Raw genomic sequence first — 26,754 nt, 5'->3', positions numbered from 1 at the left:
ACTGATAGATTATATATTGGTATAGATATGAATATAGAATAGGACAAACACTGACAGTAATTGAAAGGATGGAATGGGAGTTTGGATATAGGGTTTATGAAATCTTTTGTTTGTTTGGTGGGACTATGCGTTTTTGGTGGAAAGAACTGGGAGTTAAGGGGGGGGGGGGGGGTGTCACGGATCACTTCCTTGGGAAGGGTGGTGATTGGTTGAAAATTGTGCTTGTAGTAAATGATGAATGCATCATCATTCATCCCCGTTCATGATGTCTTATATAATTTTCCACTCAAAACCCCACAGGGGATGTGAATTCCCTCCTTTAACTCCCGTTCTTATTTCCTTCCACTCTGAACCTAAATACAAGGGATTCTAGGAGACAAGCCATGTTTCATTTTAAGTAGTCGCACAAATTTGGTGTTTATATAGGATGCTACTTGTTATTTATCAACTAATCTCCATTAATCACACAGGTAAATCTCTTACGGGACGTTTGGATCCCTTCGTTTTAGAGGAATTAGAATTCACTCAATAAAGTAACTTATTTAGTTTAGAATTTGACATTCTACCACTTTACAAAGTTTAGATACAAGTTTATCTCAAATTTATGGGGTGGAGAATGAGAAATGATTTTATGCATTAGTAGAATTTGTTTATACTCTGTAACTTACATGACACTTTTCGTCTCACTCTTCTATATTAAAAATGTAGCACATAAATATCTCTGATATGATGTTAATAATAATATACAAATATATTTTTCATAATACTGAATTAGCTTAATTGATATATGACTAAATTAATATTATTAGAATGGAATTCAATTCCAATGATCCAAACGGGACGTTAAGGCAAACAGGAGAATTATTTAAGCATTGTAGTTACGCACAATTGCTCGATCCACCACGGCTCCTGTGAGTTTCGGATTGATTTGTTCATATTATCTGCAGGAAAGAATTTCTGAATAACATCAACAGCTCAGTATCTCGGATCCTGGGACTGTAATAACCTTTGCAGGCGACAGTAGACAGCAAGCGCTCTGTAAAGTAAAGGACTCTCTGCAAGCGCCGAATGCAATTATGCAATGTAACTGTCTAATAAGAACACACCCGGATTCTTCCTCAACTGAATGCTTCGGGCTTCGGCTTATTCAGTTTCATCTGAAATCATGGAAACAAAGAAAAGATGCCAACGAGTTCCAGTAATGGCCAGCGGTGAATGTGGGTGGCCATTATGATTATCTCTCGGGTTATCAATCAAGTATCACAATGGCAGCTGCAAGTTGTAGAGCCATGGAATCGATGTAGCACCTGTTGGGGCTACAACGATCTGCGAGTTAAAAATAACACCAGTGCAACAATGACAGCTGGGCTCATCTCTGCAGTATTGCCCTTTTCTTCCTTTTGACTTCTTTATTTTCAAATAAGCACCCACCAAGCTACATCTTGGCTCGAACCAGGTGGGTGGAAAATGGGAAAAGAAAAGAGAGAAAATACAATGAAGAAAATATTACAAGGTTGGCATTTATTACTAAACTAACTATCCAGATTCCAGCATTACACTTATTCTGACCAATGAGAAAAAATTGGAATTCTCTAACATCTAAATTATCTATCAAGACTGATACATGTATCTGATCAACATGTTAATAGGGTGAAAATACTATTCCCTTGATCCTTGCAACACCCCAAGTAAAAATCTGGAACGCCAAGGCTTCAGTTTTTGTCCAAAAGGCCAGTAACAGGTTTTCCAGCAACAAGATGACTGCTGGAACTCTGTGGATATGTTTTTACAGCAGGCACATCTACTTTTGAATATGGTACTTGAGAAACACCATTTACCTGTCCAGGATGACCAGATGTTTCAGATTTGATTGCCATGGAGTACCTTTCCTCTGCAGGGGAGAATAATCAGGATTAAACTCATCCTAGTCTTGGAAAACAAACAGAAAAGGACATTATCTCACCACACAATATACGCTCTAGCCTTCCTAGGTTTACTAATGGATTCTCAGTTCCCAGATAAAATAGAAGACCATGTAAAACCACTCATTCAGATGGATCCATATTATGCAATAGAGAGAGAGAGAGGACAGAGTGACAGACCCGATGCCAGAGGCTCCTACATGAAATAGGGTCTGAGAAAGGGATAAAATGAGGCCAGACTTCCCATATTATGTAATGCTGGCAAATATAACACTCTTATTTTTTATAATAAAATAAATTGCACAGTAGGGCCCTAATGTATTTCCCGGCCCCTCATAAAACAATCACTGACGTGAAGTAACAAGTTAGTAATTAGCATGGTGAATAAGAACATATTCGGTGTACCTTTCATTCTTCCGTATCTCACAAACTTGCGGAGGCAATCCCGGAATTCTGTCAGCACAACGTTTTCTTGTTCTGCATACAGTGCAGATTGGTTATGGTTGACAATTACTGTCTGCTGAGGAGCAGCATTTTGAGAAGTCGTAAACATTGTATCTTGTTCGTCACACATTTTCTCAAATGCTTCTTCATCACACATCAGTGCTAGTGTTCCAGGAGACATAGGTCTATGGGTCTTATGATCATCAACGCAGTTAGGTCTGGATTCTTCTATAATAGCTTTGCCCGTATGAGTTCCTCTGCTTGAATGGTCATCAATTGGTGCTTTTTGATCTTGATCTTGATTATTTCCTTCTCTATCATGGTTTGTCAATGCTAGGGAACCTACCCTGTCATCTTCCTTCTGCCCTCCGATTTCATCTTCCTTCTCGCCGACCCTCTCTTCCTTCGTTTTCTGACCTGTTATTTTAATGAAAAAACAATGAGCAGCACATAACCATCCAATTAATGCCCATTTAACCATCTCGTGGACTATGTTTATAATACTCTATGGTGTTCTCTCTTAACATACAATAGTGCATACTTGCAGGTCTAGGGAGGGGGGAGGGATAAAATAGTGCTACATGTAAGTAACGGGCTCTGTTCTTAAGGCGACGCCTAGGCGTCGCCTAGGCGTCCGGGCGGTGGTCTAACGCCTAGGCGCCTTGCCCGCCTACCTCGCCTAGGCGTCGCCTAGGCGCCGCCTAGGCGTCCGGGCGGTGCTCCAACGCCTTGGACCGCCTTACCGCTTTAAAAACCATGGTAACGGGTGTGTCCATACTTATATTGATAAATAAATATAACAAACCCCGCTCATGTGGAAGCATCGAGAACTGGGTCTGCTCCTTTTATTAAAAAAAAACTCGACCTAGGGGATAAGATAGACCACGGGCACTATATTTAAAAAAAGACATTCTCATGCAAGTCGAGAAAACCCCTGAACCCTGCCCTACCCATACATAATGGCACCGTAGCCCATGTGAGAAACGACCAAGACCGGACTTTAGACCTATGCTTTGGCGTGTGACAGACGAGAGGATTTTTTTTAACCAAACCTAAAATTCGCTCCCACGGGGAGTCAAACTCAGGACCTAAAGAGTGTTTTTCAGACCACCTAACTAACTCGGCTAGAGGCTCTTTCGCGATCTGCCCCTTTTATTGAAGGACAGAAGTGTACATATGCAGTGAAACGCGCATTGATGATGTGAGAAACAGAAAGTGTGATTGTACATATGAACATATCAACTGTTTGCCAACTCTTGTGCTGTTTCAACAGGAAAAAGACGAACAGTAACCGTGACCATGAAATGTAGCGCTTAGTAACTTATAGAGTCATAATATAACAGTATATATTAGAGGTAATAGCTGCACATCCAATAAACCCAAATAACTCAATAACAATAAGTATATCACATAATTTTCTGCGTGAAGAATGAAGCATTAACACTTTTGTCCCTATATCTTATCTTCTGGTTGTTGTCAAACTAATCTTCAATAAAGCAGTTCATCAGCATCCAAATTCCAGGTTGAAGAAATGACGTAAAGTTGTAAACAAGTCAAAAAAGATCAAATCCAACTTTGGAGAAAGAAAGCAAAAGAACTTGCTTATACACAGGGAAGTTAATATTAAAACAAATAGGTGCTGATCTATGTGAGTTACTTCACTGCATATCAACAAGATAACTCATGGATACAAAACTGAATGTCACTTCTTGTTTCTAAGTCGCAGAAGATTAAATCAGCGTAAAGACAAGAGCAGTACCAGCATATGTTTTTGCAGCTTCTCCTGATACCACCACTAAAAGCTTGCATAGCTCCTTTATATCCTCTGCTTGGACAGTGTCTGCTAAAAGGGGCCTGAAGTAGGATGGCACAAAACCGTCAGTAGCAAACAGGTACGGTAGGCATTCCATGAAACTGTTATATAGCTGATGGATAGTTACTTATAGGTGAAGGGGCCCAGAGTTGGAGGATGTGCAGACTGGCTTATTGGAATTGAACCATCAGGCACCGCATTTTTCTGAAAAAAGATAGTGTGCAGTACATACAACTAGTTTCAACGGAATCTCATAATAACTGCTGCTCCAAGTAACTTTGTCTATCACCTTGCAAAAAGTCAATTTTAATTTACAATTATGTTCTAGATAATTCGAAGTTCTCCCACGAAAATAGAAAAAATGACTTCCGTAAGGTACGTTTGTCTATTAAAAACTCAACTGATGGGGAAAAGACTGCCCCACAGCTATGCACTAAGAAGAAACCTCAGCAAAACTAGCTGAGAACCTGCCCTACCACTTTTTTGTGGAGGCACAGAGAATTTATTTGGGTGCGAGGCGGGATTTGAACCCCAGCTGGTTGCCAGCTGGTACCATTGCTCAGTGACCAACCTATTGGAGATATGTGTAGTCTAGAGATGTGTTTGAATCAAACTTGTACTCCAAGTTGTATCTTGGCTATATATACAAAAGTCACCCCTCTCTAATGGTAATGGGCGTGAGGTATTTACTAATTCTCTGCATGGTATCAAGAGTCCAGGTCCCCTTCCTGCTCCTGCCTCTACCTTAATCTTTCCTAGCACTGCCGACTCCACGGCTGCGCGGCCACCCCCGCTCACGATCTCTTCTGCTCACAACCTTCCACTTTCACACATTTCCACTATACTATTGCAATCTCACGCGCTCCTCTGCACACGCCTCCTCGCGCGCACCATCTCTTTCCCGCATGTCGTGCCCTCTACTTCCCGCTCATGACTGCATGGTCCTGAGCTCAGTCCGTGAAGCCACCTCCATCTGCTTGCTATCCCCGCGTTCTTGCACGCAACCTATGCTTGCATTCCGCTCGTCCCTACGCCGAGCTCGCCTCCTCTTCATCTGCTCGTGCGGCACTCGCTCGCCTGCACTTTTGCTCATTTGCCCAAGATGACAACCAAGTTTTCTACCTCCACTAGCAGGGCCATGGGCTTTGTCCCCGTCGGCCCGATCGTTGCCCCCTACGCCACGATCACCATCCGCTCTCACATCCGTATCGTCCTCGAGATGAAGCACCTGAACTTCCACAAGTGGGCGCACTTCAAGTTCTTGATAAGAAAGTTCGGTCTTCACGGCCACATCGATGGGACTGTTCCAGCCAACCCCTCCTAATCCCTAGGAGTTATGGACAATACATGTGTCTACGGTTGGCTCCTCAGGTCCATCGCCCTAGACATCTAGGACCTCACCATGAGGGCGAACAATTGGCGGTCAGCACGCCAGCTCTAGGTCACCATCAAGGGCCTCTTTCTAGGCAACAAGGAGTGTTGTGTTGTCTTCCTTAATGAGTTCTCCTTTATGAGGAAGGGGAATCTCTCCATCAATGACTATTGCCAACGCATGAAGTCTATTGTCGTTGCTTTGAACGATGTCAGACATCTAGTCTTGTCGTCCCAACTGGTTCTCAGTCTCCTTCGTGGTCTCAACTCACGCTTCTCCCGCACGCAGACAACATCACGGACACCACGTTGTTGCCCGATTTCAACACCACACGCTCAAGTAACTTCGCCTCGCTAATGAAGGCAAGGTTTCCTCCGAGCGCACTCCACACCGTTAGAGTAAATAGGAATAATATCACATTGTCTACCAATGTGGGTATTAGTCCTATGTACCCTATGTAATCAACCCATGAACCTCAATACAATACATTCAACCAAGTGTACCAATTCTATTTTCTTATATGGTATCAATCGTCCAGGAGTCTAGGTTCGATATAGATCCTAACCCTAGCCGTCGATAACTTTTGCATTGCACGCCCTTGAGGAGAGATTGATCTCCACCAAGGGCAGTGCCACCTCTTTAGGAATCGAATCCTATTGATCTCGTTGCCTTCCTCGTCATCGTCAAACAGCAGATCGAGCCTTCTCGCGATGCCACGCTACCTCATCACCTTATTCAAGCTTGTCGTGAAGGGCGCCTAGTGTCGCTCCATCCTGCGCCGCCATGACCCCAACACCATGTCGCCATGGTGGTAGTCAACCAATTTGCACCCTCGCTCGACTCCAGTCGATCTTGTGTCTCCTGTTGTACACGTGCCAACGTTGATCCTCTCCAAGAAATCTCTACATAGATCGCATGTGCCTCTCCTCTACACTTGCTTGACATTGTCGTTGACTCATTCGCCAAGTCGCGGTCATCGAGTCCTAGAGGTTCCATCAGGGCAGGTTCCTCAACCATAGAGAGTCATGTGATGTTGTTATATCTGTTTTAGTTTACCCAATAACTGATTGGGATCGAGTCGCCCACCGCCATCGATCTCGAGCATGTTACTCGACATCAGCATCAACTACAATGTCATCTACATCTTGGACTATGTGGCCTAGCCAGGAATGTGATACCAAGGGGACGCCTCCCCGCGTCGCTTCTCGGTCATTCCATGTGCATGTCTGCGTCATCAGTTCGTCATCATCACAACAGATCGAACGCCTCAACCTACTTCTTCCATCGTTGCTCCATCCCGCATGTTCTCAGTTCGTACAATCAATTGTGTGATCCACTCGGCTCTCGTGACGTCCATTGTCGAGTACTATGTGCATCTTCTCTAAGCAACAAGGTTGTCGTTGCATCACCTCGTCAGGCCACAACACCACCGCCCATGTGCCCACTTTGCAGTTGCATCTACAACATCGTTCCACGTGCATCGACAAGTATGTTGTGCAATCTTTGTTGTGTCATCCGTCCACATAAGGTCTTTGTCTTGTTGATCAGGTCTTCATCGTCAATTGAGTGCTAGCAGTGAGTGGGGCCACCGCTGCTCATCTGCCACCACACTCTGTGTCCTGACTGCTCACTCTCAAACATCCACTACTGTCTGAACTACTTGCCTTCGAGTTTGAGTTCGCTACTGCATTGCTTCTTCGTCCAACACAACCACATTGTAAGCATCGTTATCTAGTCCCCACCTACTTCATATAATCTGACGATCGCATGTTGCGTCAACGCCTACTAATTCCACCTGCAGGGGGTAAGGCAGCCCTCGGCATTATATTAAGAAGACATTCTCACACAAGTCGAGAAAACCCCCGAACCTCTGCCCCACCCATACACATGGCACAATAGCCCATGTGAGAACACGACCGTGACCGGGATCGGGCCTTAGACCTATGCTTTGGCGTGGGGCACGCGAGGGGATTTTTTTTAACCACAGCCTAAAATTCGCTCCCACATGGAGTCAAACCCAGGACCTGAGGAGTGCTACTCAGACCACCTAATCAACTCAGCTAGAGGCACTTTCACGCATCAACACCTTCTAATGCACTGTTCCGCGCACAGCAACCTTCATCAAGACCTTTGTTGGCCCCTCATACACTGATATATGGTTGGGGCCCTCTACCTCATACAATTGATATTGGCAACATCAGCACATACTTTCATCCCCGACATGTTGGTGGGCCTAGCAAACCCGTACTACGCCTTAGTTCAGGCGACTTGATTACATCGACTTCATCATCGACCCTCATGTTCCCTCTATGTTTGCCTCGATTGCATCATCGCCTTTCGTCTAAAACGGTCCTAACTACATCTACCTCACCACCATCCCCTTCCACGATTACTGCCTCGATGTGTCTTCGTCATCACCATGGTGCCTCTTGTGTGCTTGCAGCTCCACCAATATGGCAACCTAACCACAACTACATCTACCTCGGTTATCTTCAGCACGACTTCTTCAAAAATTGCCCTTAAGCTTTGCTACATCGACATAAGCACAAAATGCTACCACATTGCATGAGGACTCATCGGCTTCTCTAGCCACAACTTACGCAGTGCATCACCCGTTATGACTGCGGGAGAATATTAGTTTGTGAGCTTCTTCAGTCTCAGTGTCTATAATGTTGTCGTTGCAACTGCGGGGGATGATAGAGTAAACAAGAATAGTACCACATTGCCTACCCACGTAGGTTGTTAGTCCTATGTACCCTATGTAATCAACCCATGAGGCAGCAATAATACTTCTAACTGCAACAACAAAAAGGGCCATGGTGATGGTGGTAGATGATAGCAGCAATAGGGTGACCAGCGCCCACCTCCTCCGACTGGCTAGTAGGTCTACTACTACACGACCAACAATAGCCACAACAGCCTTGGTTGCGTCCATCGCTGCAGCCAGAGTGGTGCGGATAGGGGCTACTTCATAGGCCCATATAGCATTTGTCATTGTTGAGTTCTCTCCTCCCAGTGGCGCCAACAGTTCGCCCCACTACCACACCCTCTGGCCAGTGGACAAAACCAGGCAGGCCTCATCGCCACATTGAACCAAATGACCCTTCAAGGGGGCAGTCCTTGGGTTCTCAACAGTGGTGCTACCTCCCACATGTCTTCATCGAATGATATATTACTCACATGTCTACCCTATTGTTCTTCATCCATTATTATGGCCAACAGGCACTCTATTCCCGTTGTGAGTCATGGCACGTCCGTTCTTACTATAGCTGACACTTCATTTTACCTTGATAAAGTCCTTATTGCACCCACTCTTATGTGCAATCTCCTTTATGTTCGTCAGTTTATACGTAATAATCATTGCTCTATTGATGCCTTTGGTTTTTCTATTAAGGATCCATGAACGGGAAGTGATTATCGGTTGCAATAGTAGTGGGGACCTCTACACCATCTCACCAGCTTCGACACCGACCACTGCTAGTTGCAGTCTGCCACGTCCACCTTCCTATCGAGTTGCGATGTCTAAAATAACTCGGCCAGGGAGGGAAAGAACGCCTTCCCGGTATTATATTAAGAAGAGACTGAAACATAGTCCTGGCCGAGAAAACCCTCGACCCTAGCCCCCCATCACTAACGAGCTGATCAACTGCCCACTTTGCAACGGCCTAGTCGGAGGGTGGCGCGTAGGATATCGATCTCCGAGAGCGAGCGGGGCACAGCGAGGGGATTTTTTGAACCAAGCCCGAAATTCGCCCACATGGGGGATCAAACCCGGGACCTAGAGGTGCTACTCAGAAGCTTTAACCATTACGCTTGAGGCCCTTTCGCGAGTTGCGATCTTGCTTCGCCTATCCTATCCCTGCAACTCTCCATAGAAAGGTAAAGCCGAGTGTATGCTTCGTATTATCAACAACATCTAGACATGGATGATCCATGCTTCCATGCCACCATCGGACTGGGTTGAAGCGCTTGCTACAGCTACTTGCTCAACCAGCAACACTTTCTTCTGTTAGCAACTTTTGAGCACCATTTGTGGCACTGGGCATGGCCAGACGGTCCGGCATTGAGGCCCGAACGGCCCGGCTATAGGCGCGGACGGTCCGCGATAGGATTAGATCAGGCGATTAAACTCCTATCTCCTCGCGTATCTATCCCTCTAATCTCGCGGGAGCAGTTAGAGGACGCCTAGGAACGGGTCTAGACCTCCCCTTATATATTTGAAGGGGTACGACCGATTGAATAACCAACAATCGATCAAACAATCAACTTACCTTAAGTTCTTTACCTTTTGCCCTAGGAGTAGACAATAACATAGATCTCTTCCTCTATCTTCACCTCTCTCCGACTCTACGTCGTTTAGAGGCGTCTTGGTGGCCTGTCGATCCCAAGACAAACCCTAGGATCTCTCCTCCCCGACGGGGTCCCTCCCGGGAGTGAGATCCAGGTGCTGTTGGCAAACTCCGTCGCCTCTGCGCACGTGTGGACCGTCTAGCCACCAGGCGCGGACCGTCCGACTCGTCAAGCAGAAACCCTAGCCTCTGTGCCAGATCGCGGACCGTCCAGTCCTAGGCCGCGGACCGTCCACGCCTCCATAGAGAGCACCGCCGTCGGTACTCATCACAGTGATTGGCGCCCAGATCGGCGCCAACAGCAACCAACTCCCGTACTAGCTCCTCCATCGCTCTGTACTGCATTATTCTCAGCTTCGTGTGTTCAGCTGTCTCTGCTATCCTAACTTTAGTGCCACAAGTTCCCACAAACTTTCACCTCGCTCTGCACCATGTGTAGAGGAATAGGCTTGGGGAAACACCACACACCCAATAGGGGGATGACCTTAGATGTATATACCTAGTTTGGATTGGTATACAAGGAATACAATAACCTATACTAGACAACCACAATCACCCATACAAGGCAATTACAATCACCTATACTAGGCAGCCACAATCACCTATACAAGGCAATCACAATCACCTATTCTAGGTAAAAACAGTCACCTATGCTAGGCAAGAATTAAATTGTATATACATATCTAATACCATGTGTCTTCATCGGTTATCCAACCTCTCATCAAGGTTACCGTTAGGGGTGTAATCAAGTCAAATACGAATGGATATCATTGAAACCATATTTGTTTCATATTTTTATTCGGATTCGAATTCAAATACGGATAGCTTCGGATACAAATACAAATACGGATGTTCTCAGATGCAAATATGAATAGTGTGTCGAATATGAAACTAGTCTGACACAGATATCGTTGGTAACGAATTTTTGTGTCAGATACCGTGTAAGACAACATTCCACAAATATTACGGTTGTTGTAATCATTTAGTCACTCCTTGAGTCCAAAATTTTTTTGAGGATTATGTGTACATATGTCGCGCCTCATTTCTTAGGCTACTTGTGTATTATTAGTTTATTTATGCATAAAATCATCAAAATGCAATTAGCTCATAAAATATTCTAGTGCCGACCGAAAATTGCAAATAAGTTCCCAAGACTAATAAACATTCTATAAGAAGATAACCTCAAGTTTCCACATGTAAATGAAAAGGTGAAGTATTGATTATTTTGAAACTTGGATACTTAGAGTGATTTCACGTGTAACTCACGCAACAAGTGGAAGTGAAATGAAAGTGTTCGAACCAGAATTGAGCGCGGACGGTCCGGCCCTGAGGCCGGACGGTCCGCGGTCCGGACGGTCCGCGCCTGTGGGCCGGACGGTCCGCGCGTGCGCAGAACAGATTAGGGTTCCGAGTTTTGTGCTACGGTTGTTAGCTAAAATCATGGGATAAGCTCGGAAATTAGTTTGTAAAGGGTCCAGCCCCCCTCCTCTATAAATAGAGAGGTATACGGCCGATTTGTAACAATCAACAATCGAATCAATACAACTTTTACTCGCATTTTATCCTAGGAGTAGTTCTAGTCTAGTTTAGGTTTAGCCACTCGATCCCCAAATTCTCCGTCTCTCCTCGACTCTACGTCGATTAGAGGAGTCTAGGTCGGCCTGCCCGAGCCTAGACACCACCTAGGATCTCTACTCCCCGACGGGGTCCCTCCCGGGAGCGAGATCCAGGCGCCGTCGGCAATCTTCCGCCGTCCCTGCGTACGTGCGGACCGTCCGGCCCCAGGGCGCGGACCGTCCGGCCGTCAGGCAGAAGTCCCAGCAGCGCACCAGGCCGCGGACCGTCCGGCCCCAGGCCGCGGACAGTCCGCCCTTGCGCAGAGAGCACCACCGCGCCTCGCACCAGGCCGCGGACCGTCCGGCCCCTGCGCGCGGACCGTCCGCCCCTGTGCAGAGGGCACCGCCACGGTTCTTGTTGAGTGTTTGGCGCTCCGAAAAGGCGTCAACATACTTTTGGCGACTCCGCTGGGGACAACACATATAGACCTATCAAATCGGCCCTCAATGGCCGGTTCAAAAGATAGCTCTGAGGTTTCCACCAGCAATATCATCACACCGACATGGGAAGCCTTGTCGGCTGAAGAACAGCTCCTGTTCGAGGAGCGCCAGGAGCAGCTGATCCAAGAAGCAAAGGCGAAGTTCCTGGCTGACTTCAAAGTGGACAGGAACAACAAAGTCGTTCGGCAACGGGCGACAGATCTGGCTTCGCTCCGACCTACTACGATTACCCCAAATGTAAGTAGCACCAACGAACTCCAATCTCTTAAAGCTTACATAGACGAACAGCGAGAACAGATGCAAAATATCATAGGGGTTATGCAAAACGATTGTAGGAGACTAGTACGTGCATTTGATAAATCTAGTATAGCAAATTTTCCTTCACACGAGGTTGAATTAGGAGATAATACATGTAATACATCGGTTAAAGGTTGTCACGACCAGTCACAACCCCCTTATGGGATGCCGATGGACACGTACCCTGAGCAAACGCAAATCGGCAGTAAACCAGCCGATCTACACATGTCCGGACCGTCCGCTCGCGAGCGCGGACCGTCCGGGTCAACCACAGCCGGGCCCATTTTTAATGAGTTACCTAGACACGCACCCGAGCCACCACATAGGGCACCGAATTTAAACTATCCAGTCGGACGGTCCGCATACAACGACGGACGGTCCGCATATAATCACGGACGGTCCGGGTACGTATCCGGACAGTCCGCGCATGAGTCTTTTGAGGGGGATTATTACCTGAATCCTCGCTCGTCCCAGCAACACTTCCCATCACATTATGCAATGCACCAGCCCATTAATTCAGGATTCAGAGCCCAGGAAAGCTTTCCGGCCCCACCTAGAAGGCCGGAAAGAAACGATCAAACATATGAGCCATATAGGGCAAATGGAAATGCACCACGTAGCTCAAACCAATGGGGGGAACGACAACATACTAACATGCAACCAACCCCACCTATGTTTGACCAGAGAGCCGGTGGTCTTGCACCGACTGCCATTGGTATAGTGAGGGAAGAAATAGCCGGGGCGTTCCGAGATAAGCTCGGAGTAAGCATGATCCCTGGGGGGCAATCATATCGGAAGCCTTATGACAGCCGATTTGATAACCACCCATACCCACAGGGAACCAGGATACCCGAGTTTGCAAAGTTTTCGGGTGACCAAGGAAAGAGCACGCGTGAGCACATAGGCCAGTTCCTAGCACAATTAGGAGAATTGGCCGACACCGAAGCATTCCGTGTGCGTTTATTTTCATTATCCTTAACAGGGACTGCATTCACATGGTATGCCACGCTCCCTCCTAATTCCATTTTGTCATGGGGAGACTTAGAGCAAAAATTTCATGAACATTTCTTCTCTGGTGATTATGAGCTAGATTTAGTAGACTTAGTGACCCTACGACAAGAAAAGGATGAATCAGTTAGTGATTATATCCGGAGATTCCAGGATACGAGAAACCGATGCTTTCAAATTCATTTAACAGATAAACAACTGGCGGGAATAGCCTTTGATGGATTGCGTTATTATTTAAAAGAGAGATTAGAAGGCATCCAGTTCTTTACTCTAGCACAATTACATCAGAGAGCTTCGGCTTGTGAAAGCCGAAGCAAAGAACTAGTCAGAACGGTTCATCATAATGTCCCTATAGTAGAACACAATCAAAGTAGTTCGGACGATGAACCAAAGAAAGTTTACACTGCCGAAATAGTTTGGCCCGAGCAGGCCAAATCTTCGGTTTGCTACTCCTTGCAGTCAGTTCAGAAGGAACGACAGGAGGAGGTTAAGTTTACATTTAATGTCGGCAAATGTGATAAGATATTCGATGAATTACTAAAAAATGGTAACATTAAAATTGATTATATCGTTCCACCTGCCGACGAACTAAAGCGTCGCGCATACTGCAAGTGGCACAACTCATTTTCCCATGCCACTAATGATTGTAATGTGTTCCGACGGCAAATTCAATCGGCCATTAATGAGGGACGATTGAAATTTCAGGAGGACACGGAGCCCTTCCCAATGAATGTGATCGACTTTAATGGCAAAAAGGTCCTAATTCGGCCCAACACAGCCGATAAGGGCAAAGACAAAGAAGTCATCATCGGCAACGCACGGGAGGCCGATGAAAACAACAAAATTTCTTGCAGGAAAGTGATGGCCGAGAAGACTCCTGATGGAGGGGAGACACTGAAGGTAACCATCACAAACTCCAGCGCTGGGGGGCAAGCACAGACAAGGAGATATGCGCGAGAACCCATACTACGCATCGCGGACGGTCCGGTGTCCAGGCGCGGACGGTCCGTAACATCACCGGACGGTCCGGAGCGTTCCAGCGGACGGTCCGGCAACGCCGAAGAGCCGCGGCGACCACATACCTTCAAACCACGACGACCAAAAATAGGTACGTGGAAAACTAACACGTTCAAGGCAACTGGTCGGTTGGTAAAATCTAGCCCGACCTTTGATCAATTATTGTCTAAATATGTGAAAAAGAAGGCTGGCCCCAGCGACCGGCCACCAAAGGGACCTCGCTTACCCACCCAGGTGCGACGGCAGGTTAGGCCGATTGGACCACCACACCAATCGGAAAGGACGAGAGGTCATAATGTTCAATTAAGACCTAACATACCTGCATGGACACCTCCACCACCATATCCATCTATGCCATATTCATACACATACATACCTCCACCATACGTCCCAAATCAAATGTGGGGCATGCCACCATACCTATTTGGGATGCCACAGTACCCCGCTTGGGGGGCACCCCAAACATCTGTATTCAATAGGTTGACACCTCCAGTACAAGACCGATTGAGAGCCCCTCAATCTGGTCCACGAGCACAGGCCCAGCAAGATTGCCGAACAATTCGGCCCCAAAGGCTGACTAATCCGGCAGGGGGGCATACAACTATAACCTCCAACAGTACGAAAAAGGGAGAGGTCATTAAAATAGGAGCGACAGATGTCGTCGTACAACAAAATAACGAAGGGCCGATGATTTTTGGTGAATCGGCCAACACAAACAAAAAAGAAAGTACGACTGTCAATAAAATAGCCGATCCAAAATACTCCATGCCCCGATGGTGTCCATCGGGATTGACACGATCGCAAAAGCGAAAATTACAGCGCCTCAGAGCAAAGGAGAATCAGGAAAAAGAGGCAGAAAGAATATTCAACGACACGCATCCGCAGTATCCGCCACCGCAAAAGAGATGGAGACCAAAGGCCGTTGAGAAAAGTCAAACGGCCACAAAGATAGTAAATAAAACAACAACTGTGCATCTCTCTGCAGGTATGGTAGACTGTCTGGCTATAAAGGCCGGATCATCTGCACAGGACGCGGACCATCCGACCCCTGAGGCCGAACCATCCGCACTACACCAAGACACCTCCGACGACGTACCGACGCCCATGGAGGAAGACGACCTGCAAGAAGAAGACCTGGTCGACTACGGAGCTACGCCAGAACACTTAGAGAATTAGGAAGGCAAGGTGACGAATTGGTCAGGACCAGTATGACGCTCGGCGATGTTGGGACTGACAGTTCGATCAAATCTAAAGGGATCACGTCCGTTGAGTCAACCATCGAGACCAAGGCCACTGCGTACCATCCTAGTAAGTGGCAAGATGCCTAAGAAAACCGATGTGATAACATCGAGTTAGTTGCTTTTGGTTCGCTCAGCTCCACCAAAAGGCAGGGGGGCATATGTTCGAACCAGAATTGAGCGCGGACGGTCCGGCCCTGAGGCCGGACGGTCCACGGTCCGGACGGTCCGCGCCTGTGGGCCGGACGGTCCGCGCGTGCGCAGAACAGATTAGGGTTCCGAGTTTTGTGCTACGGTTGTTAGCTAAAATCATGGGATAAGCTCGGAAATTAGTTTGTAAAGGGTCCAGCCCCCCTCCTCTATAAATAGAGAGGTATACGGCCGATTTGTAACAATCAACAATCGAATCAATACAACTTTTACTCGCATTTTATCCTAGGAGTAGTTCTAGTCTAGTTTAGGTTTAGCCACTCGATCCCCAAATTCTCCGTCTCTCCTCGACTCTACGTCGATTAGAGGAGTCTAGGTCGGCCTGCCCGAGCCTAGACACCACCTAGGATCTCTACTCCCCGACGGGGTCCCTCCCGGGAGCGAGATCCAGGCGCCGTCGGCAATCTTCCGCCGTCCCTGCGTACGTGCGGACCGTCCGGCCCCAGGGCGCGGACCGTCCGGCCGTCAGGCAGAAGTCCCAGCAGCGCACCAGGCCGCGGACCGTCCGGCCCCAGGCCGCGGACAGTCCGCCCTTGCGCAGAGAGCACCACCGCGCCTCGCACCAGGCCGCGGACCGTCCGGCCCCTGCGCGCGGACCGTCCGCCCCTGTGCAGAGGGCACCGCCACGGTTCTTGTTGAGTGTTTGGCGCTCCGAAAAGGCGTCAACAGAAAGAAACGCTGGCATCTTGTGGATTTTATAGTCCAAATATTTTTTAAGATTATATGTGGACATATGTTACACCTCCATAAAGTTTCATGAATTTCTGAGGCTATTTGTGTATTGTTTCTGCAGAAAACCATCAAAATGCACACAGCTATCCGACGAATATCATACATATTGTATTCGTATCCGATGTTCGAACCAAATATTTGTATTTGTATCTGTTATCCGATAAAACGTTCGGATATCCGAAAATTGCATCCGAACTTGTGTTCACCTTCTTCAAATCCGGATTCGAACAGATATTTTTCGAACCATTTTATGTCCATAGTTATCGTTGTCTTGACATCTCTAGTCAATGGGTGATTATATCCCGCCATGTGGTCTTTGATGAGCCGGTATTTCCATTTGTCGCCACTCCATTTGTGGCAGCTTCACTTGACTTTCTTCTACATGATGCATCTTTGGCTACTCTCTCTATTTTTGTGGTCGAGCAGCTATCGGTTCACCGCCTCGATGACCCAACCATCATCATGGCAAGCCTTCTACGATTAGTTGTTCAGCCAGATAGTGCGATTGTCTAGCCAGCCAACCCAGCCCCGCTATAGCTCCGAGCGAGAGCTCTCGGCTTGAGGTCATCTACCAATGTCGATCCTTGTTGGCTCCTACTGACTATCGCTTTAGTGGCATTGTCAACTAGCATCGTCCATCGTCGTTCTTGTCCCCTGCGATGGACGGGCTGAGTCGTCCACTACCACGACATCAACAAGTCAGCCTCTTTGCGATGTTGTGTCTGTCCCTGCTGCCCCATGTGGTCCATGCACCCCAACTGTCTCGAGGGTCCCTTCTAGGGTGTTATAGCCGCTTGCGCCGCCTCCATGGCCTATGCAACGCATGACACCACCGCCTTCCCTCCTCTAGCGGGCTTGACTCAATTAGGTGCTAAGCAACCAAGGTCTTTGTCACATCGACATCTCTGCTTCCTAACAACTACCAGAGCATGTTGATTGTGGTGTTGTGGCGAACGAGTATCAGACGCTTATCGACAACACTTGGCGCCTCGTACCTCGAACCTCCGATGCGAACATTTTAATGGGCAAGTGCATAATCAAGCACAAGTTTCAGTCCAATGGCTCTCTTGCGCGTTGCAGGGCTAGATAGTTGTTCTAGGCTTCTCTCAGCATGACGTTGATTATGATGAGACTTTCATTCCTGTTGTCAAACTGGCCACCATCTGTTTTCTGCTCAGCTTAAAACCTCATGGACATGGCCCATTCATCAGCTCGACGTGAAGAATGTCTTCCTTCATGGCGATCTTGAGAATGTCTACTGCCAGTAGTTGCCTGGTTTATCGACCTGTCAGTCCCTGACTCAGTTTGCCTCTTGCAGAAGTCGTTGTACGACCTCGAGCAGGCACCTCCGTGTGGTATCAGCAGTTCGCCACCGACAACTGAAGACACAACTTCTCTACAGCGAAGTCCAACATGTCTCCCTTTATTTATAAAGATCGAGATGACATCACCTACATATTGCTCTACATCGATGACATTATACTCATGATGTCCTCTCATGCTCTACTACGACGCACCACTGATCGTCTCAGTTCCAAGTTCGCCATGACAAATCTTGGCACTCTCCACCACTTCCTTGGTATCTTTGTCACACTCTTCTAATGTCTTGCTCGTGTCACAGCAACAATATGTTATTGATCTGCTCCAGTAGGCTGGTATGTTGAGTGTCACTGTACAATGACTCTAGTTGACTCTTGGAGTCTTGGTCCAATCTGTCTATCACTAATGGTGACCCTGTTTTTGTCCCCTCCAAGTACCAGAGTTTGGATGGTGCTCTATAGTACCCCACATTGTCTCGATCTGACCTCGCCTGCGTCATTCATTCGTCACACTCTTTTGATGGCTTGCTCGTGTTACAGCAACATGTCAATGGTACGCTACTGATCTACTCCAGCATGCTGGTACAGCTGAGTGTCATTGTACGACGACTCTAGTTGACTCTTGGTCCAATTTGTCTATCACTAATGGTGACCTTGTTGTTGTCCCCTCCAAGTACCAGAGTCTGGTTGGTGCTCTACAGTACCCCCACGCTGCCTCGGCCTGACCTCGCCTACGTCATTCAGCAAGTCTGCTTCTTCATGCACGATCCATAAGAGCCCCAGCTTGCCCTGATCAAGTGCATCCTACGCTATGTGAAGGGCACCCTTGATGTAGGTCTTCACTTAGGCACTCGTAGTGTGTCATCCATCACTGCCTACTCCAACACCCGGACACACAACATTCTACCTTGGGCGTCTATGTCTTCCTCAATGATAACTTGGTCTCCTAGTCTTCAAAGCGACAGATATAGTGTCCCGTTCTAGTGCAGATAGGGATGGCAACGGGTCGGATTCGGGTCGGGTATAATAAATACCCGCCTGCGACCGTACCCACGGGTATTAGCCATACCGGCCCGCAACTATACCCGCGGGTAAAAAATTGTACCCGTGCCCGTACCCGTCGGGTATCGGGTACCCGCGTGTGTGTGTGTGTATACACACACAGAAAATTCCAAAAAAATACAATCATAACCAGCAAAAATTCCAGAAAACTTATTCGTACAGGGAACAATTCAAACAAGTCTTCATGAATTATACGTCAACACATGTATACAAAACATAATATGGGAACACTTCAAGTCTTCATGATACATGCTCACTAGTTTTTTAGTTTTTACGGATATCCACGGGTAACCCGCGGGCGACAAAAAATATCCGTACCCGACCCGATTTTATCACGGGTCGGGTACGGGCAAGACCCGCGGGTACAAATTCGTACCCGAGCCCGAACCCGCGGGTAAAATTGCCATCCCTAAGTGCAGAGGCTAAGTATTGAATTGTTGCACATACAGTTGGCGAGTGTTGTTGGTTGCTACAGCTGCTTCAGAAGCTTCATGTCTCGATTCCTTCAGTGACCATTGTCTATTGCGACAGTTATAGTGCAGTCTATCTATATGACTAACAATTTGGTTCATCATCGTCACACGAAGCACACTGAGATTAACATCCACTTCGTCCATAAGAAAGTTACTTTGGGGCAGGTTCGAGTGTTACATGTCCCCTCTGCACATCATTTGCAGACATCATGACAAAGGGACTGTATGTACAGGTGTTTAGTGGCTTCCGACCCATTCTCTGCATCCAATTCCCTCCTGTTGTGACTGCGGATGTGTATTAGAGATATATAGTCTACATATGTGTTTGTATCTTACTTGTACTCCAAGTTGTATCCTAGCTATATATACACGAAAGTCACTCCTTACTTGTACTCCAAGTTGTATCCTGGTTGTATATACGAAAGTCACCCCTCCCTAATGGGTGTGAGTTGTTTCCTAATTCTCTACACAATCACTAGACTACTGGTGTGCTTGCACATTTATCTATTAGAAGTAGAGGATAAGGAGCTAACACTGCTTTGTCACGTAAAAAGAAAAGTTTTGAGGCGCTATTCATCAATCCAATTCATCATGGGAAAAAACTCACACTCCTAGTAATGTAACAAGGCACTTCAGCTTGCTCCTAAAGACAATAAGGCAAGAACACAAAGCCATGCCAAGATAATGAAATGAGGCAAAAATAGTGCAAGTTGAAGTCTTAGGCACGGCCATTACCTGAGGTATGTGATAATTCTTGTGCGCTATATGTTCCTTATTGAAATGGTCAAGTGAAGGATCATTATGTTTCCTCTTCCTTGATGTGGAAGGAGAAGGGAATCCTGTTGCTCCAATAGCACCATTTACTGCTGCATTTGTCACCTGCTGCATGTTAATTGCATTTTTGTGATCCCCTTGGAAAAGATTTCTTCTCTCTTCACTTCCTTCAAAATTCTTGCAATCCATGCACTTGCAGTTTTCAGAGCATAGTATATTAGCTTGGAAGCACTCACAGTACTTCTTGAGACATCCTGACTTCTTGCAATGGCACCCTTTATTATGCTTCCCTACTAAAGGGAGATCACTAGGCACCTCCTGGCAAAATTTCATGGACTAGAATTAATGTGACGTGTCAAGGCAGCACAATAACATGGCCGAAATGAAATGCAATAATGATATAATGCCTGTAATTGATAATAAATAGAATAGGGTTAGGGTCTAAGGTTAATGCAATAGCATATTTGATTTATCAAAATCTCATCAGATCCCAATTACTACTGCTAGCTATGGATAACAAGAGAAAATATGGATGTGACCTTCCTATTGGAAACATTATCCTTTTCAGCTAAAATACTACATGTGTCCTACAGTCCAAATTTCTTGTTACCTAAGGTGACAATACAGTCTCTGACGCGCCTATAGAAAATCAATAACATTATAATTACACTGAAGCACTTTTGCTGGTGAATCCATGATTTTTTTTAACAAATATAAGTATATTTTGTGAAGAGGTGAACAAATTATAAAAGTTGGCGTATTCTAGAACAGCTTTTTTTTGGCTGGAGGTGGGCTTAATATTAGTATAAGCAAAAGGAAAGAAATCATGCGCTTGTTTATGAGGACAGAGGTGACAAATATTTTGCAGGGAGACTGAATCTTGACTTTTTACAAACCTTGTCTTCTTCCTACTTTACCAGGTTATATTTTTTACAGAAAACTTATCAATAATAGTTTAATAAAGAGACAAGAGCTTGATTAAGGTTCAACAACAGCAAATTTCCATTTCAGACAATGTCAAATATGGTATGTTGATTTAAACTTTGAGGATTCAAATTTGGATTTACAAACTGCCAAGCACACACACAAATCTAACTACATTGATACACATTTCCAAAGAGGCATGATGCTTCAGTAATTTAGAGAAAATGAATTGCAGGCATAAATTACTCAAAAAATAACTTTAAGATGTCAGGATTTATCAGGAAACTTCTGGTATAATTTTATTGGAATGTTCTCCTTTTTCCCTTGAGCTAGAATGGTCCTTTAATTCAAACTCTCCCAATTTGCATAAACTATAACTGAAACTCAAAGGAAAACCAATAGCAATAAATGTTCCTTTAGAAAGTAAGCGAACAATATTTGGACCACAGAAGATACATTATTCCTATGCATATGTGGGCTGCTCCCAATCTTAGGCCTGAAAGCATCTGGATTACGATCCAATATAGCTTCAACAGCTTCACGCCTGGCAACCTCATTATCAGGATTATTAAAACAGTTGGTGCAGTTGCAACCATCACAGTAAGTACCAGAAGCAAAGCATTCACAGTACCTGTAAAGAACCATAAAAAGTTTTCAAATGGATACATATACACAAGATGTCTACTGGAAAAATACCAAAACCACAGTACATTCTTTGTATTTAGGTCCTGTTTGGGATAGCTCCAGCTCTAGTAAATTTGGTGGAGTTAGTGGAGCAGGTCATTAGGTGCTCCAGAAAATCGTGGAGCTAGAGTTGTAAGCCTTTAAAATATATTTAGATAAGTCATTTCGTTTATTACTTAAATTAAAAATATTTTTAAAACTATTTAAATTGATATTATATACTACAGCTCCACACTAGGCTGGAACCTGGAGACATCCCAAACACCCCCTTAAAACGGGAGGTGGGCTGACTTCAACGTGGAGATCAAAACAATGACACACTGCCTGGTTTCAAAGGCGTCGCCTAGGCGTCCAGGCAGCCAAAAAGTCTAGGCGTCCCCGTCGCCTAGCCAAGAGTTGGCAAGAGGGGAGGGGGAAGAAGCCTAGCAGAGACTTTGGGGAGCGGGATCGGCGGCACAGAACTCGGGGGAGTGCCGAGCTCGGGGGAGCGGCGGCGCAGAGAGCTCGGGGGAGCGGCGGTGCTGAGACTCGGGGGAGCGCTGCCGAGCTTGGGGGAGAAGGAGCAGCGATGCATGGTTGTGGATGAGCGGCGACAGTGAGATGGGAGCAACCCTAACCGTAGGATAAATGGGTTGCCTGCCTGGTGGGCTGGGCCATCTCTTCTACCCCTTTCTTCTTTTTTTTCTTTCTCCCTTTTTCTTTTTCTTCCTCATATATATTGTTGTTCTGTCTTTTATTTAATTGGTAAGGCGTCGCCTTGCTCGCCTTAGTAAGCGCCTAGGCGTCGCCTAGGCGTCCAGGCGGTGGCCCATCGCCTTGTCTCGCCTTACCGCCTTAAGAACTATGACACGCTGTATAGATTTTTAAAGGTATGCAGAGAATCATAAATTAGGGTTTTGGAGATAATATGAAGGATTGAAAGGGTGTTGGAAAGATTACTGGAATTATTCATATTCCGATTACTAGTACTCATCTAACATACATGTACATGTATGTATCTACCAGTGTTCTTACGGCGGTAAGGCGAGCAAGCAAATGGGATCACCACCTTAGCGCCTAGGCGGGCAAGGCGCCAAGTATTCTCCGAGCGCCTGGACGCCTAGGCGACACCTTAAGAACACTGGTATAGTGGTATTTACTTAATGAATAATCAAACAACATAAGTTCTTTGTTGTCTGTGAGTGTATTACTTAGCTTATAATTCTAGTCTAAGGGGGTGTTTGGTTTCTAGGGACTAATTTTAGTCCCCCCTTTTATTCCATTTTAGTCCCTAAATTGCCAAATACGGAAACTAAAATAGAGTTTTAATTTCCGTGTTTAGCAATTTAAAGACTAAAATGGAGTGACTAAAAATTAGTCCTTAGAAATCAAGCACCCCCTACGTACCATTTGAGTGAAGTTTATTTATTTGGAAATCATGAAGAAGTTTCGGTGATAATGTCATAGCTAAAGCAGATCCACGTCTATAATGCCATATAAATATTAAATAAGCATAAACCCTCCGTCCAGGAATGATAAGCATATTTTGACTATCTATACAACACTCCAGCTCATTGACTCTTCTACGTCAAGTCAAAGAATCCATATTGATAAAAAGATAACACTGTCCACATAAGAAAACGTCCTTTGCCATATTTTATTTTTCTCAAGCTAATGATAGAATCTGACTTACAACTTCAGACATTTGGAATTCCTGCAGTTGCAGCACTTCTTCTTCGTGGGAGTACTATCTTTCCCTTCGTACAGTCTTGCCCGTAGTTTTGGTGACTCTGGTTTCCTACACAAGGTCCCAAAGCACAATTAGAACACGAGCAAGATGCAAATTTTAAAGAGAGAACTTGAAATATTTGGATCTTCGGCAGGGAGGATGCACTGAAAATTTCATAGAATTGTTAGTTTAAGATCAATAAGCTCATCTAACGCAAATATGTGCCTTCTTTTCCGAGGAATGACAAGGCCACACTAAAATTTGGGAACTGCCTCGTGGTGAGGCTCAGGAAATCGAACGATCCCATGTTCAGCGTATGGATCAAGACGACAACGGGCTCGGTCATCGAGCAAAACGAAGCCCGTACCAAACAGAGAGGCGGAAGTTTCAAAACTTCTAAATCTCAGAACGGGGACACTCACAAGGGAACGGCGACCGGGGGGCGCTGGACTGGCTGCGGCGGCACCGGACGAAGCTGCGGTACAGAGACCGCCAGCGGCACATGCCCCACCACCTGATGCAGGCGCATCACCGGCAGCACACGCTGGTGCAGCTGCTGCGGTACTCCCATCGGCATGGCAGCCCCCACGTGCTGCGGATGCTGGAACCCCACGGACGACGCCTTCGGCTGCAGAACCCTAGATACGGCGGCGGCGGCCACCGCCATCGCGGGGTTTCCCGCCAATGCCGCCGAGTTGAAGTCGAGCTGCCTTACCAGCTTCTTAATCGGCGGTTGCATGGACGCACCGAGCACGGGAGGCCTTTGCGGCAGCCCTCCACAGCCCTGTTCATTGCCCTCCATCTACTCAAGCCGGCAGCTACAGGATCAAAACGCCTCCGCCCACCGCCCACCGGTAACGTAACACAAAACCAATTCGCGGCAGCCGCGGGGGGCCGCTGCGGGATCGCCGCGGCCGGCTACAGATCGAAGGGGGCGGAGGCCCCGCAGCCGAGTGCAGGGTGGCGGCGCTCGCCACAAGCTCCGACGCGTGTTTATGGCGGGTTTTGAGCTTGGGTGGGGGATTAGTGGATTTTCCCTCTCTCCCTGCTGCTCTCGACTCGCCCAGTCCCCCTCCCTTTTGCCACCTCTCCCCTTTTCTTTCTCTCCCACCCTTTCCTTTCGAAATCGAATTCATATATATTCTACGGCCAGATCCGAGAGGCGCCCCGCCATCCGACGGCGGCGGCGTGGCTGGGCAGCATCCTGCGGCTCAAATTCATAGATGTTCGCTTGTTGGTCCGCTCGCCGTTCGATTCGACGGGTTCGGAATTGTTCACCTCACGCGGCGTCCCCTGCTGACACGTGGGCCACAAGGACGAGGATCCGGTGAGGCTGCGCAGTCGATGCGAGGGCGCAATAGAAGCGGCAGGTTTGTGTAAGGCTGTGCGCAACGGCAGCCCCTACGCTGCCCCCTCCCCTTGCATGGCGCGTGCAGGGGGCGCTCCACGCGCGCAGCGGTGCCCCCTGCACCGCCCCCTAGCCCGCCGTCCTCCTCTCTCTCCCCCTCAATCTGGCGTGTCACTGTTCATCACCCTAAACACTGTGCTGTGGGTCCACGAGTAATTGTTAGTAGATAAAAAATTGATAGTTGGTATAGAAAATGATATTTTATAGTGGTAGTGGGGTATAGGGGGAGTATTTAGGGGGAACCGCTGCGGGAGATGAAACAATAGGGGAAAAAATAGGGGGGAAAAGTGATATAGGGGGAAAAATTTAGGGGTAACGGTTGCGGATAGTCTAAGGGTGAAAACGGTCGGTAATGTTCTGAAAAAAAAACTCTCATCGTTTTTACCCGTATAATTTTTTGTTCGGTCGGAACGGAAAAATCGGAAACGAATAACGACCTATAAATTCCGGTATATCGAAAACGGATAAATCCGAGCAAAATAACTCGAAATTGATCGGAAAACGATAACTGTAATCGGAAAAGCTCACAATAAACAAATTCTGACCACACAGTTATTCATTCACATCCACGTACGAGTCTCGTTCACAAAAATACACAAAACACAATCTTGTCCACATATAATTGGTCATACACTCATACATATCCACTCTCAAATTTTAACACACAACACATAAGTCTTTAAACACGATTGTTCATTCACATCCACATACAAGTCTCAACCACACAAATACACAATACATAGTCATGACCACACATAAATGATCATACATGTTCACTGAAGTTTTAACCACATAGTATATAAATCTTAAACACACGATACATAAACTAGAAATCATGTGGCATGTCGTCTGGATCACTTGATATATCTTCTATGACATATGAAACCCTAAACCCTAACGGGTATAGTTCTTGCCTCCTTGGTTGTTTTGTGGACCGGAAAAATACGGTTAAAATACGGGAAATACCGGTTTTTTCCGAGAAATTCGTAAACGAACGGTAAACATGTCTCACCGTTTACCGCATCGTTTTCCGTTTTCGTCCCGTTTTTCGTATATCATGATAAATCTGAAAACGGTCGGGAAAAACCGATAAACGGTACCAGAAATTTACCGAATTTTACCGACCATTTACATCCTTAGCTCTGGGGCACAATATGTTCTGTCGCTAAGCGCTATCCATCAGTTATTATATGTAATTTCTTATTTTATCTTCTATTTCAATTTTTATTTATATACATTGTAATCTATAGTACAAATTCTGTTTTCTAGCCTTAACCGTGGAGTACTTCCCGAAAAAAAAATGGAACCTCGTTTACACGGTGCCTGTCCCCGTGTTTAGTGGCTTTTGGTCTCATAGTAAGAACCCGCTTCTAAGTTCTAACAGCTAATAGAATCTCCAACAATATCTTAAATGAGTGTCTCAAATTGAAGTATAAGGCTCTACGCAAAAAAAGAAACTACTCTAACAATGTCACATTTCATAAAATTTAGTCAAAAAATAATAGGCAACTCTCAAGTGCCTCAAATATACTACACTATAGTGGGCTACCCTATAATATAGATTTGAAGTTAGATTGTTCGAATGGAATGTTTTATTTGTGCCCTAAATTCTATTAAAAATATACTTATTTTTAAATTATATGACATTTTTATAAGTCATGTTGGAGCAACTCCAACACGAAGTCATATATTTGAGTTCTCAAAATTAAAATAAGACATGATTTAAAGTGTTTACTGTCACAAAAATGTTTGCATCTCCAGCAGTTGAGCCCTATAGCATATTATTAAGAAATAAACTATATTATTAGGAAATAAAATATTAGAAATAGTATACAAAATGAGTATAAGGCTCCCGTATATAGGGTACTATATTTAGAACCCGAGAGAGTGAGCCCTATTATAGGTGTACATTCGGGCCGTCCGGCCCGACCCAAGCTCGAAAA

General features: G+C 46.0%; 1 protein-coding gene across 1 annotated transcript; it reads right to left on the bottom strand.

The window, feature by feature from the left end:
- Positions 1-1,505: 1,505 nt before the first annotated feature.
- LOC100383445 (CPP transcription factor) lies at positions 1,506-24,441 on the bottom strand. The gene is given in 8 exon segments (NM_001176095.1): positions 1,506-1,891; positions 2,328-2,783; positions 4,126-4,220; positions 4,307-4,383; positions 20,049-20,405; positions 21,468-21,642; positions 23,368-23,472; positions 23,826-24,441. Coding segments are annotated over 8 exon segments (1,824 nt in total). The 5' UTR covers positions 24,206-24,441; the 3' UTR covers positions 1,506-1,712.
- Between the last annotated feature and the right edge of the window lie 2,313 nt (positions 24,442-26,754).

The sequence above is a fragment of the Zea mays genome, chromosome 3 (genome assembly GCF_902167145.1).
Source record: "Zea mays cultivar B73 chromosome 3, Zm-B73-REFERENCE-NAM-5.0, whole genome shotgun sequence".
NCBI lineage: Eukaryota > Viridiplantae > Streptophyta > Magnoliopsida > Poales > Poaceae > Zea > Zea mays.
Note: the sequence above shows the minus strand (reverse complement) of the source record. Positions and strands in the feature narration are given on the sequence as shown.